The sequence below is a fragment of the Oryx dammah genome, unplaced genomic scaffold, assembly GCF_014754425.2.
Source record: "Oryx dammah isolate SB20612 unplaced genomic scaffold, SCBI_Odam_1.1 HiC_scaffold_29, whole genome shotgun sequence".
Taxonomy (NCBI): Eukaryota; Metazoa; Chordata; class Mammalia; order Artiodactyla; family Bovidae; genus Oryx; species Oryx dammah.
In genome coordinates this window covers 2,837,469-2,851,264 of record NW_024070213.1, presented here as the reverse complement: position 1 = coordinate 2,851,264, position 13,796 = coordinate 2,837,469, and the positions used below count along the sequence as shown (strand labels likewise).

Sequence of the window (13,796 nt, the reverse complement as noted above, 5' to 3'; positions counted from 1 at the left end):
CCGGCTGTCAGCGCCCTTCTATTTTTAGCCCTGGTTTGGTCCTGCAACTTGACGAGATTTTTCAAACTAATAACTGGATTGTCAAAGGAATCAGCTGTCACAGGACCGTCTGGGAGGGAAGGGGTGGGAAGGAGGAGCCGCAGCCTGGGGGACCCGGTGCCGCCTGGGAAGCAGGGCCAGCCTGCAGCCGCCCGCGCCCCCCTACCCCCGGCCAGCAGGGTATCGCCCTTGAGACAGCTGTGTCTGTCTTCCTGGATGCTGGGGTCGGAGTCCGGTGGGAACGTGGGATGGGACGTGGCCAGTGGGGGCCCCTGAGTGAGCGTCCACCCAGGAGGAGCCCTGGGCTGGCGGACTGACCTTCTCAGGTGTGCCTTCATGTCTGCCGCGCGTCAGGGTGGACTGTTTCCTTTCATCTATTGGCTAAAGGTCACCAGGAGTGCTCGAAAGGTTAACTGTCAGGGAAGTAGAGTGAATCTCACAGGCAATTTTCATCTCGGGCCTCTGGGTGCCTCCCGCGGCCGTGTCTGTGCAGGGTGGGTTCACGCGTGGAAGGGTCAGGGTCTCTGTCTTAGCCCAGTCCCTGCACCCCACCCAGGGGACTCCCTGTGGTTTTACCGTCTGGTAAAGCCAGCTCAGGAGGTGGACCAGGTCAGATCTTCAGCCATCAGACTTCCCGTCCAGGACTGCCTGGTCCCACTGAGACATCCTTCTAAGAGTTGGAGGTGGGGGGTCGCACTGGAGGGAGGCGGTCCCCTCCGAGCACGCAGCCTCTCAGAGAGGCAGGGTCCTGCTCAGGTCAGGTTCAAGGCTCAGGAGGGCAATCCTGGGCGGGGAGGGGGGCGGTCACAGCTGAGCACCAGGCATGAACTAAGCTGGTACTCACTAAGTCTCCTGGACCCCTAGCTGCTTCTTTCTGGCTCTGGGGGTGCGGGAGGCCCCGGGACTGGCCGTGGACACAGTGGGGAGGGCCCGGGATTGGTCGTAAGGTCAGCACGCAGTGTGACGCTTGGCGCAGAGTGAACGAACTCCAGGGCAGCCCGTGGCTGACCCCTGGTGGGAGGGACGACCCTGGGAGGTGCTCTGCCTGCTGACACCCGCACCCATGCTTTTCCTCATCTGTGGTTGTCGCCGTTGGGGGCGCAGAACTGGCCTGCTCCTGCAGACTTCACCACATGGCAGTGGGCAGCCCAGGGCGGGGTCCCATGTCCCCCAGGCGGCAGGAAGGTCCTAGCAGGAGGAGGGAGGTGGGAGGTGGCGCCGACACGGGAGAGCCAGGCTGGCGGGACGGCCACACGCGGCTCCAGGACGGAGTGCCAGGCACTTCCTGGGTCCCTGGCTCGCGGCGCCGTGCCCACCCTGTCCCCCCACCCCTGGGGCTCCCAGGGAGACCTGGCCCGGGGCACCAAACCGTCAGAATGCCCCATGGCACTGCCGGTGGACATCACAGCCCGCTTCGGTACAGTCCAGCCTCGGCTCCCCTCCTACTGACCCATTTGACGTGTGCTCCCCGGGAACGGGGCTTTGTGTTGAAGGTGGACTCAGGCCCACAGCCCCTGCGTAGGCGGGAGCACAGCGGTCCAGGCCTGCCTGGCTGTCAGGCATGGGCCGTTGTGCCGGGACCAGGACCCTTGCCCTGCAGAGCATGCGGCCCCTGGCCGCTCAGCCGGGGGGCGGGGTGGGAGGCCGGCCCTGCGGGCCAGAGCAGCACGTCTGCCCATAGCTGGCACCCTGGGCGCCGCGTGCATTCCAGCCGCGCCCGCTCTGTGTCCCCAGAACACTCGCATTCTGAGGCTTCCAGCAGCCGCGCCCGCTCTGTGTCCCCAGCACACTCGCCCTGAGGCTTCCAGCGGCCGGGCCGGGCCGGGGCGGGAGCAGTGGCTCCCGTGCGCCCTGTGGCCTGGGTGCTCCTGTCCGAGGTCCAGCCCTGGAAGGAGCCGGCCGTCGACTCTGAGGATACCGGGTCCCCAGGGCCCCCAGATGTCTGAGGGGACTGGTGACATGATGGCGGACAGTGGGACGGCTTCTGCACCAAACAACTCAGAGTCACAGCCTCTCGGGCCGCCGGCCTGGAGGTCACCCCGTCTCCGTGCCCTTGGCTTCCAGGCTTCCTGGTGCCCAGGCTCTGATGTCAGCCAGCGCTGTGGGGACAAGGCCATCTGCGGTGCCGGTGCTGAACCACCCAGGCTCCACCAAGACCCCCGCAGTGGGCGGGCAGAAGAGCCGCAGCCAGTCACACACCCGGCCCGGCCCCCGCACCGAGCTGAGCACTGTCTGCCTGTCCGTCTGTGGCCTGATTCCCACCTCCACACACACACCAGCCCCAGAGGCCAGAGCCTGACAGGTGTGAGCCCAGACCAGGCCGTGTGACGAGCACGTGCCCTGACGTGGCCCGGGCATGGGTGGTCTTGGCACATGGCCGGCAGAGTGAGGCCCCTTTCTGCTCCGGGAACAGAGCTGCGCTTCCTCATCGCCTGTTTGTTCCGTCTTCATCACACACGATGCCGTTTGTATCAGACGTGAGAATTTGACAGTCCAGTCCAGGCACATTCAAAGGCAGTGTCCTCCCTGGCTCCTTGGTGTCCCCTTGGAAGATCTGACGTGGCCAGCCGGAAGGTCAGCGTCCTTTACAGGAGTGTGTGCGCAAGCAATCCCCCATGGGTTAGCACTGCATGCCGTGTGCTTCATGGGGAGACACGGGGTCCCCTGGGCCCGCTGGTCCCAGAGGAGACAGGTCACCCAGTGGCGTGGGCGAGCACACCGGGTTTGTGCCTCCAGAGTTCCAAGGGGTTGCGGTGGCCGGGCGCAGGCTTGGCCCACCTCCACGTCTGACTGCGACCTTGCTTCCTGACACGCGGGAGCCTCTGCAGGGGGCCACACAGACAGAACCCAGGGCCTGAGAAGGGGCCCCCACCCACCCTCACGGCTGCCAGGGTGTACCGTTTTGTCCTTTCTGGGAGGGCGCGCACGTAGAGAGAATTGTGCTTTGCAGATGGTAACGTAATGCCTCTCTCTGGACAAATGAAACCGTTTTGGCAAGAAGTCCCCGAAGCCGTAAACATTACTTGCTCTTTAACATCGGAAAGCTCACTTCTTGGATCCCACCCAGAGGCAAAGGCAGGAAGGATCGCCTGGAAGAGGCATCTGGCAACAACCCGCTCAGGGCTCCCCTGTAGGCTGCCTCCCTCATGCCCCGCTGCCTGCGCCCGCATGGCGATGCCCGCATGGCGATGCCCCCAGGGCTCCCATGGCCGGGGTGGCCCTAGCCGGGCGTCCAGAGAAGACCCCCGATGGAAGGGGCAGCCAGCCACGGTCCATATGCTTGTGAGATGGCACCTAGCGTGTCCAGAGGACAGTCAAACCGCTCATCACCCCGAGAACTGGGCGGACGTGAGATTCGGGCCCCCGTCCTTGGCTCCAGGCACTGCGGGCCCGTCCTCGGGGTGACTGGCGCTTTGCTCAGGGCTGAGGCCTCCGGGCTGTGCGGCGGGGCGGCACCATCACTCCAGCCCTCCTGATGGCCGCAGACAGCACGTGCCAGCGTGGGAGAACAGTGGCAGGTGGCGGGTGCGCTGAGCTGGGGCTTTGCGGCCGTGGTGGCATCTCATGGGCACAGTCGGCAGAGAACCATGGGGACCCAACCTGACCTTGATTCTTTCCGACCTCAGAGCTGTGAGCAAACCGTCCTCCAGCTTTCATCCTGTGAATGTGGTCACCGTTTACGGAGAAGTTAAGGTGAAAAACAAATTGCCCTTGTGGTCCGCTGCACCGGGCACTCCCTGCCGCTGTCTCGTGCCCGGGGGGAGCGGGCACCCCGTGTTGTGAGCCAGCGACAGCGTCGTGACCAGTGGCCCTTCCCCGGACGACGTAGCTAACCCCAGGCCGCCCCGGGGCTCCCCGATCAGAGACACTGCCGCCCAGCACGTAAATAAGGCCTTTTTAAAAAAGAAATCTGTATTTAGGGAGGTGTTTGGCTGTGTTCTCTGCCTCCCGTAAAGGTCACCCGGATAGATTTTTCCTTCTTTAAGCTTCGCAGGCTGTGGAGCGCTGGGCATTTCTATTCTCTGTCCATCCAGTGAACCTGGGGGACTAAATTAGATTCTGAAATTGAGTGTGCAGTGGAGTCGCTGAGTTACCGTAATGGGAGGGTATTGCTTCTCACCTTGCAAGTAGCGAGGTCATGATAATATGAAGCGAAGTGGATTAAAAATAAAACCAAAGGTATTTATTTACGACCTGCTCAGAATTGGATTGGCATCCGTGTAAGTTGCATCTAATGGAGAAAGACAGCAGATTGATGTTGATGCGTCCCCGGGGACACTCTGCCAGTGAAATTCGCTCCGTGAATTCAATTTAAAGGCCCCCAGAAAGGGTCAAAAACGCAGGAGGAAATGGGGATGAGCAGCTCCAGGGAAGCCACATTAGCGGTGCGTCCCAGCACGAGCCTCACAATTCAGGAGGGGAGAGATGGCCCTGTGACGGGGGGTCAGGGGACAGCAGGCCTGCACAGGCCCCCGTGTCGCCCAGCAACAGACACTGATGGCCTGTTGGGAGCTGAGACCCTCTCCTTGGTGGGGAACCTGTGCCCCGAGCTGGTCAGCAGCCTGCCCGGCCCACCAGCCGGAGAGCAGCACAGCCAGGACCTGGGCCCAGGCCTGGCTGCTGGATGCCAGCCCTGAGTGCCCAGGGGGTGGGCTTTGCATCCCCTGGAAGATCCCTTGACCCCAGAGCGCTGGGGTGGCCGGCATGTGAGGCCCGGTGCTGGGCGGCACTGCCCTCCTCCTCCCAGCGGGTCTGGGGGGTTTCCTCCCGGCTGCAGGCCTTAGGGCCTGTCGGGGTTGACTTGGGGAGACAGGGTTTGTGGGTGCTGGAATGTTTTCCCAGGTCCCCTCCTGCAGGGCCCCGTCCCCCCACCCTGCCTGTTGCCTGCTCTGACCCCCTGTTTTTGCCCCCCAGGAGCTGGTCACCCCCTGGGCCACCTCCCCCCACACCACTGATCACTCACTTGGGCCCCCCACTTCCCAACCCTGCTGGTCACCCTTGGGACCCCTTCCCCCCACCCCAGTCCTCGCTCCCTCTGACCGCTGTCTCACCCCTGGGCCCCCGCCTCCTCTGAGTGCTGTCTGTCCCCCTGGGACCCCCCACCCCACTGGTCATCCCCGGGGCCTCCCTCCCCCCAGCCTGCGGGTCACCCCCCAGGCCCCCCGCCCCTGCTGACCGCTGTCTGTCCCCCCAGGAGCTGCTGCTCTTCCTTCAGAACCTGCCCACCGCCCGCTGGGGAGACGAGGACGTCAGCCTGCTCTTGGCCGAGGCCTACCGCCTCAAGTTCGCCTTCGCGGATGCCCCCAATCACTACAAGAAGTGAGGCCGGCGCACCGCAGCGGGCCTCCCACGCCGGGCAGTGCCCCTGCGCCGGCTGCAGGCCCCGGCCGGGGAGGAGAGGCCTTGCTGGAGCCACCCACCCAGACGAGGCGCCGGCCGCGGTCAGGCCTGGCGAGGGCGGGTGGCCTCCACCTCCCGAGATACCAAAGAGACCGAGGGGTGGCTGGCCGCGGGCCCCGGGGGCCAGTGCCCCGCCATCCACCTGGAGCGCCCTTGCCAAATGCCCACCTCATGGCACCCCCGCCCAGGGCAGCCTGGGAGGCAGCCCCCTTCAGAGGCCTGCTGTCCGGGCGCCAGGGGCAGAGGGAGGTGGCAGCTGCCTCCTACCTGCTTGGAAATTTAAAACTTCTATTCTGTTGAGTGACGAGAATAAAGTACAGACAAAGCTGTTGAGTGAGACGTTGCACTGAGCCACGAAACCTCTCTGCCCTCCCCAGCCTCGGCCTCAGGCGGGCTCCTATAGCTTCGCTTCACTGGGCCATGTTCCCACTTTCTTGGCATAAACTTGGCTGGAAGGCCGACGGCAAGCCCGGGGGGACTCTGGCTGCAGCTGCCAGCTGCCCGGAGCAGAGAGAGGCTCCGGGTTGCCTTACTTTGCACCCATGACCTCTGGAAAGGGGGAACCAGCCCGGGCGGTCTGCCGTGGAGCCCACGTGGGCAGGAGCCCCTCCGTGGGGCAGCGTCAGTGTTGGCCGGCGCTCAGGCTCCCCTGGGCCCCAGGATAGGTGGGTGCAGCCGCTCCTGCCCTGAGATCAGGGCCCTAAAGGACGCTGCCCCTCCTGTACCCCACGGGGCTGGAGCGGCCCGAGCCCCTCCCCATGCCGTGTGTCCGGGTGCGAGTGGACTTGATCCACTGGTCGTGGGGCCCAGCTGCAGACCGGCCTGCCCAGCCCGCCCGTTTTGCTCCCCACAGCTTCTCTGCCTGAGCTGGGGAGGACCCAGCAGGGTCACATGACCCCTGGCTCCCTGGACACCCCTGTGGGGCCCTGGGCCGCAGCTACAGCTCCAACCCCCCTGGGCAGGCCCCCGACCTCAGCGGCCACTTCTGCCTCTAGGCTCCCGTCCGCTTGCAGCATCTCTTTCCCGTCGCGTGCCAGCCCTTGTGGTGGGGGGTCAGCCAGGACGCCGCCCTGTCTTTGCACAGCAGTTGAGGATCAGGTCACACAGATACACGTGTGTGATGGTGCGGGTTCCTGGGTCATTCACGTGCGTGGAAGTCAGCACAAAATATCGTGCAAATGTCAGAAGCCCCCAGGTCAGCCGGGAGACCCGCTAGCCTTAGGCCAGAGAACACCCCCCGCCCCGGCATCAGGGGCTCTCCCCACCAGCTCCCACAGCCCCGGCCCACTGCTGCCCTCCTGCCGGGCACCCAGTTCCACGGAGAGCCCCCCTGCTTGGCACAGGAAGCCCGTCCTGCTTAGACCCCGGGCCCTGCCCACCGCACTCCAGTCGTCCTTGAGGCCAAAACGCTGGGCACACGGAAGCTGTGCCTGCCCCTGGCGGTGGCTTGTTTTTCAAATAGGAGGAATCTGCGCAGTTCAGGGAGGCCCTGCGTTTGTTTTCACATGTCTGTAAACCTGAAGCTGAATGTGAGGGGTGTTGGTGGGGGTCCTTGGAGTCTGAGCCAACCAATCTGAAGGGATTAAAGACTGTTCTTTCTGGAATACAAGGTGTGAAACATGGAATAAACGTGCAATGAAACCCCAGCCTTGGCCTGTGATTCACCGGCTTTCTTGGAGGGGGGGTCCCTGTCAGGCGCCAGGCCCTCGGCTGTTTGCTCTGAGGCCAGGTAGGAGCCCAGCCCTGCAGCAGCTGCTGGGCCTTCCATGCAGGCCTGGAGCTCTGGGCCTTCCGTTTGGGCCGTGGGGTCCCGGGCCTTCCGTTCGGGCCGGCTGCAGTGTGCCCGGCCTGGCGTTGGGCACAGCACCCACATCTTGCTGATGCCTGCCAGAGCCTTGCAGGGACCTGAAGGTGCAGACCGACAGGACTCAGACTTGAGCTGGACCCCAAGCCCAGGCTGCTCGGTTTGGGTGTTGGGGTCCGGCCAACTCTTAGCTGAGTTGCTGTCAGTCCCGGGGCGGAAGGGACTTCCCCATCTGGCTGTGGTCCTTCCAGTGTCTGCTTGGGGCAGACACTGGGGTCCTGGGCCCACCGCCCCTGCTCCTGGGACACGCCCACACGTCCTGCCCCTGGCCCCGGGTGTCCTGGCTGCCCGTCTGCCCATGTCGGTTAAACAAGGCCCGTGAGCCCCGGCTTCTCAGGGCTGCCCTTGTGCCCTGTCCTCGGGGCCCCCGTGTCTGCCTTCTCCCACGTCGCCGGGTACCCTGCAGGGCAGCACCTTCCTGTCTGTCGTCTCCCTGGGATAAGGGTCCATCCCCAGGGGTGAGCTGCAGGCCCCTGGTGGGGGCTGCTGTATATACTCCACCCCGCGTGAGCCTGGCTGAGCCGGGCGGACCCCCGCAGGCCAAGGTGCGGGCTCAGGGCTGTGGGGTGGAGACCCACTGACCCCCGCCACAGGCAGGAGGTGGGGGGTGACAGGCTCAGGTCCCGGCCCGGCCTTGGTGACAACTGTCCTTTGTGTCATTGATGGTGTTTGTGCCCTAGCGATTGGCTCCTTGGGCCCACGTGGGGTCCCCGAGCCCCCATGGGCGGCTGAAATCCCAGCCGTCTGGGACAGACCCCTGACTTGGGCAGCAGCCGGCCCGCCGTGTCTCACTCACCCTCACCCTGCCAGTGGGCCCCCGAGCCGAGAGGGAAGGGCTGGTGGGCCAGGGAGGGCGACTTGCGCTTCTGAAGGGATTCGTGGCGGGGGGGAGGGCTCTTTGCTGGTGCTCCCTGTGCGTCTGAAATAGAATCCCCTAGTGTTTGAATGAACTGCTTCCACTGGCCACGTGGGGGCGTCTCCGTGGGAAGATGGGCCCTGGCTAAGCCGCTGCAAGCCTGGGCCTCCAGGCCCATCCACCCTGAGTTGGAGGTGACTGCCGGTCCGCAGCCCAGTGCGTCAGCTCTCAGGGCTGGTGTTGTGTGAAGCTTGCTCAAAGCGCCAGGCAGCTGGGCCCTCTCTGGGCTGCCTGCCGGGTCCGGCCCAACCCAGCTGGCTCTCCCTGCTCCTGCCCCCTCTGGTTCTCTCGTGCCCCCTTCCCAGTGCTCCCCTGGACCCAGGGGGTCTGCCCCTCTCCGCTTCAGGGCCTGGCCTCACTCGTCCTGTCGCCTCGCCCCAGCCCCGTCCCTGGCGCGGAGACGATCTCCACAAGGACGCCGAGGGAGTGCTCGCAGCCACTCTGTGACCATGTGGCTCTGCGCAAAGCATCTAACCCCCGAACCTGTTTCATTGACAAACTGAGGCTGATTACTCATTTAGTTTAAAAAAAATTAAAAAACCTGTATACCAAAGTAAATTCCAGATGAATAGATCTAAATCTAAAAAAAACAAATCCCCCCCAATACTCAAAATAGCAATAGGCGGATATTTTTATAACCCAGAATGGTGGGAGGCTCTCTGAGCATGATACCAGTGGTCAAAACAATAAGGACTGGTGATAAACGTCTGTATATAGTATGCGGCACGAAAACACGCTGCAAGGACGGAAGAGCTCAGACACCTCGAAACACAGAGAGAGATGGTAGCGAGCCCAGCAGACGCACCTGCGACCTAGGTGAGACGGGCTGGAATGCCAGCAGAGGCGCCGAGTGCTTGGAAATAACTGGAAATGATAACTCTTGAAAATAAAAACGGGCACAGGACATAAAGTAGGCCGTTTACAAACAGTAGAGAAACCAGCGCCCGACAAGATGCTCGCATCATTCATTCATAGTTTAAAGATGCTCACATCACTCATTCATAGCTTAGAGACGTGAAGACGAAGTCACAGACCATCTGACGGCCGCGCGACCCTGGCTAAGGGTGTGGTAAGTTGTCAGTGGCATCAGAAAACCAGCCATCCACTCTGTAGTCTTCCTGTTTTTTCCTGGATATTTGGCAATGATTTTTATTGTTTTTACTTTGAAACTATGATGTATGCTAGTGTGTGTGTGTGCTCAGCTGTATCTGACTTCGCGACCCGGTGGACTGCAGCCCGCCAGGCTCCTCTGTCCAGCGGATTCTCCAGCAAGAACACTGGTGGGTTGCCAGTTCCTTCTCCAGGGGATCTCCCCGACGCATGGACTGAACTGGCTTCTCTTGCATTTCCTGCACCGGCAGCTGGGCTCTTTACCATTGGGGCCACCTGGAAATATACAGACGTATGCTCTTGGGTTGGCCCAAAAGTTCGTTTGGGTTTCCTGTATGTGGCGGAAAAACCCCAGTGAACTTTCTGGCCAACAACACTGACACACCACCAGCAGACACACAGCACACGTCTGGGGACAGTGAGTTGTCATGGTGCTGATACCAGGAGCCGCCACCCCGTCAGGGAGCAGCGCGTGGCCGGCACCCCAGGCCTCCCGGGTGCCCCCGCCCCAGGCTGGACGCCACCCTGACTCCAGACCCCATGCTGTGGTTTTCTTGCCACTAAACTGTTCTCCAGAGGGGCCGGGGAGAGACTCTTCTGTAAACGCCGTCCCCGTCTGGGAGCGGCCCCTGTGGTTGGGTGGCTGTGGTTCATTCCTTCCTGTCTCCGTCCTTTCCCTTACATGCGAGGGTGATGACTTCTCCACTCCACTGCGGTCGGACACTTGGGCTGTTTCCCTTTCGGGGCTGTTTGTAAATACTGCTGCCGTGAACATCTGCGTGCACGTCCGTGGGTGAACACCTGCCCGGTTCTGCTGGGTGTCTGTCCACCTAGAGGAAGAATTCCACGGCCACGTGGGGTGCGTATCTTCCCTTTTAGCAGATGATGGCAAACTGTTTGCCAAATGTATTCCAGTTTCCACTGGTGTGTTGTGAGGGTCCTCATTCCACATCCTCACTGCCAACTCTGGGTGTGGGCAGCCTTAGCCTTCTCAGGGGGCTCATTTATCTCCATCAGCCTGGTCCAAACACCAGCTCAGAGTTCACGCTCAGAGTTCACCAGCTCAGAGTTCTCTCCTAACGCCCATCATGTGGCCAAACCTGCTTCCTTCCCGCCGCAGCCAAAACAGAGACCTGCTTAATAGACCTCGTTACGCTAATATCATAAGCATTTTCTCATATCATTAAAATTATTCAAAAACATGATTTTAATGACTGCATAATATCCTGTTGCATGGATTAACATTATTTATTTCCTGCCTGTACACCAAGTTGCTTCCTTTTTTTTTTTTTCCATTTGCAAATGATGCTGTGACAAGTCTTTGTTCCTGAACCTTTCTCCATAGTAGGTTCGAGTAGTGGAATTCTGTCATTCTTGCTGAATGGGCGGCTCGGCAAAGTGACTGCTGCCCTCCTGCCCTGGTAGAGACCCACTCACCTGATTTACTCGAGAACGTCTCGGAAAATACAAGTTTAAGAAATGGTTTTAGAAGTTAAGGGTAACTTTTAAAAGAATTGACAGAGAGAGTATAACTTCCAGAGGAGGAAGAGGAAAGCTGGGGAACTAAACCGATCGAGTCAGAGGAGACAGGAAGGGAGTTGGGGAGCGGCGGCGGAGAAATCGGGCGAGTCAGGAAATAGGAACGCGGTCCAGGGATGTTCAGATGTGCAAGTGATCGTGACAAAGACATGGCTTACACGCACCTGTGCAAAGGGATTCACGTTGCACTTCCTCAAAAACCCTGTAAGATCCAACAACATGCTATTGACGTGAGATACGTCTAAAACAAAATGACATAAAATCTGAAATAAGAGGACAAAAACAATAAATGGGAGGGAAATACTAAACCAGAAGAAAGCATGGCTGAGAATACGTGTGTTCCCTAGAAAGATCTGAGAGGAGTGCTCACAGGACAAAGGGCGTGTCCTGTGTGGAAGGGACGCCCTCAGTGAGCCGTGGGCCCACGCTGACAGGGCAGAAGACCCCAGTGGGAAGTGGAAATTCACCTGTCCACAGCGCGAGCAGACCGCAGCCCCCAAGGCTCTGCTGTCCTCCACTGTCTCCTGGAGTCTGCTCAAACTCAACGTCCGTTGAGTCGGTGATGCTATCAGCTTACGTTAGTCTGTTCTAAAAATTAACTTTGGTTTCATCAGTCACTTATGTTACTTGTTTCTTTTCTACTCCAATAACTTCTGCTTCTCTTTATTATTTTAACCCTTATGGGTTTTTATTTTTGCACCTTTGCTCTCTTTTTTCAGCTTAAGTTGAATGTTGAGCTACATTCTTTTAAATATTTGTCTTTCAATAAGACAGTTACGGCTATAAAGTCTCCTCTACTTACTCTTTGATCTGCTCCCCACACATTTTGATGTTTTGTTCTTTCACTATCATCTTGAAAGGCTTCCCTGATGCCTCAGATGGTAAAGAATCTGCCTGCAATGTAGGATACCCGGGTTTGATCCCTGGTTAGGGAAGATCCCCTGGAGAAGGAAATGGCAGCCCACTCCAGGATTCTTGCCTGGGGAATCCCATGGACAGAGGAGCCTGGCGGGCTGCAGTCCCCGGGGTCCTGAAGAGTCAGACACGACTGAATGACCAACACTTCTACTATCATCTTGAAACTTCCAGTCTGATTCCATTTTTACGATTATTTATATGTATAGTGGGCTTGGTTCTCTTTGGTTTCGATTTCTAATATCACTGCATCATGGACAGAATGTATTGGTCTGTATTCTACTGAGGCTTTGGGTTTATTGAAAGTTCCTTATAGCAGGCCAGGTACTAGTAAATGGTTTTCATGTGCTGGAAATAAATGCACAATCCTTTGTGGACAGCAAAAGTCTTCCTATTACATCACACCTTCGTTTCCATTTAAATTTCTCTTTTCAAGCCTTTTTCTTCCCTAGGTCCACATTTTCTGTAAGAGACATGTTAATCTGTCTGCTTATGCTGTGGAAAGGTGAATTTCTGAACCTCAGTCCCTCAGTGTTTGCGACCCCATGGACTATAGCCCACCAGACTCCTCTGTCCATGGGATTCTCCAGGCAAGAATGCTGGAGTGGGTTGCCATGCCCTCCTCTAGGGGGTTTTCCCAACCCAGGGATTGAACCCAGGTCTCTCCCACATTGCAGATGGAGTCTTTACTGTGTGAGCCATAGATACTAGGAGTTGAATAAATATTTGTTGAATGAAAACTAGACAAATTTCTAAGGGATGAAATTCAACCATATTAAGAAAAAAAAGGAGGCAAACTATAGGTGCTTTAAAATAAGACAACAGAGAATCCAAAGACGCCACTGACTGGAGGAAATATTTACAAAAGACAAATCTGATGCGTGACTGTTATCCAAGATACAGAAAGAACTCCTAAAGGGCAACAATAAGAAAGCAAGCAACCTGATTTAAAAATGGCAAAAGACCCCAACAGACAGCTCACCAAAGAAGATACACAGACGGGGAATAAGCATGTGAAAGCCCCACATCCTATGTCATCGGGGAAATACAAATTGAAGCAGCAACAAGACATCACCACACACCTGTTAGAATGGCCGGAATCTGAAGACAACAGCCAGTGCTGGGGAGGGTGTAGAGCAACACAGCGCCCGTCGCTGCTGGTGGGATTGCAGAATGGTGCACTCCGCTTTTAAGTGTTTAAAAAAATTTATTTCAGTGAAGTACGCTTGAGTTACAGTGTTGTGTTAATTTCTGCTGTAAAACAAAGTGATTCAGTTATATGTATATATTCATTCTTTTTAATATCCTCTTCCCTTAGGGATTGTCACAAGATACTGAATAGAGCTCCTGTGCTGCACAGCAGGACTTTGTTTATCCACCCTCTGTGTGATAGTTCGCATCTGCTGATCCTAAGCTCCCCACCCTTCCCTCTTCCACTCGCCTCTTGGCAGCCGCAAGCCTGTGCTCCGTGTCTGTGAGCCTGTCTGTTTCATAGGCAAGTTCATTGGCATCATATCTTAGATCCCACGCAGAGGCGGTATCATGCGGTACTTGTCCTTCTCTGACGTCACTCAGTGTGACAGCCTCAGGTCCAGCCGTGTGGCTGCAGTATTCATTATTTCATTCGTCTTCATGGCTGAGTAATATTCCGTTACACACATGTGGTGCGACCACTTTGGAAGACAGTTTGTCGTTTTCCTAGAAAACTAAACACACTCTTAACCATATGATGAAGCAGTTACGCTCCTTAGTATTTACCCAAAGGAATTGAAAACTTATGCCCATGCAAAACCCTGCAGACCACTGTGGATTCATAACAGCCCAAACTTAGAAGCAACCTAGATGTCCTTCAGTGGGTGTGTGGGTAACCAGTGGTCCATCCGGACAGCGGAATATCATTCAGAGCTAAAAAGAAACAAGCTTCTGGGCTGCGGAAAGATGTGCAGGAACCTCAGATGCATTAGTAAATGGGAGGAGCCAGGCTGCACGCTGTATGATTCCACATTAGTGAAT

At 58.1% G+C, this 13,796-nt stretch overlaps 1 protein-coding gene across 1 annotated transcript in view; it reads left to right on the top strand.

Moving 5' to 3' along the window:
- Window positions 1–7,085, top strand: part of TBC1D22A (TBC1 domain family member 22A) — a 213,453-nt gene extending 206,368 nt beyond the window's left edge. Inside the window, exon 17 of the mRNA XM_040233357.1 lies at window positions 5,234–7,085. Within this exon, the coding sequence (XP_040089291.1) occupies window positions 5,234–5,362 (129 nt within the window). The 3' untranslated portion in view covers window positions 5,363–7,085. The remainder of the gene's footprint in view (window positions 1–5,233) is intronic.
- Window positions 7,086–13,796: the final 6,711 nt, after the last annotated feature.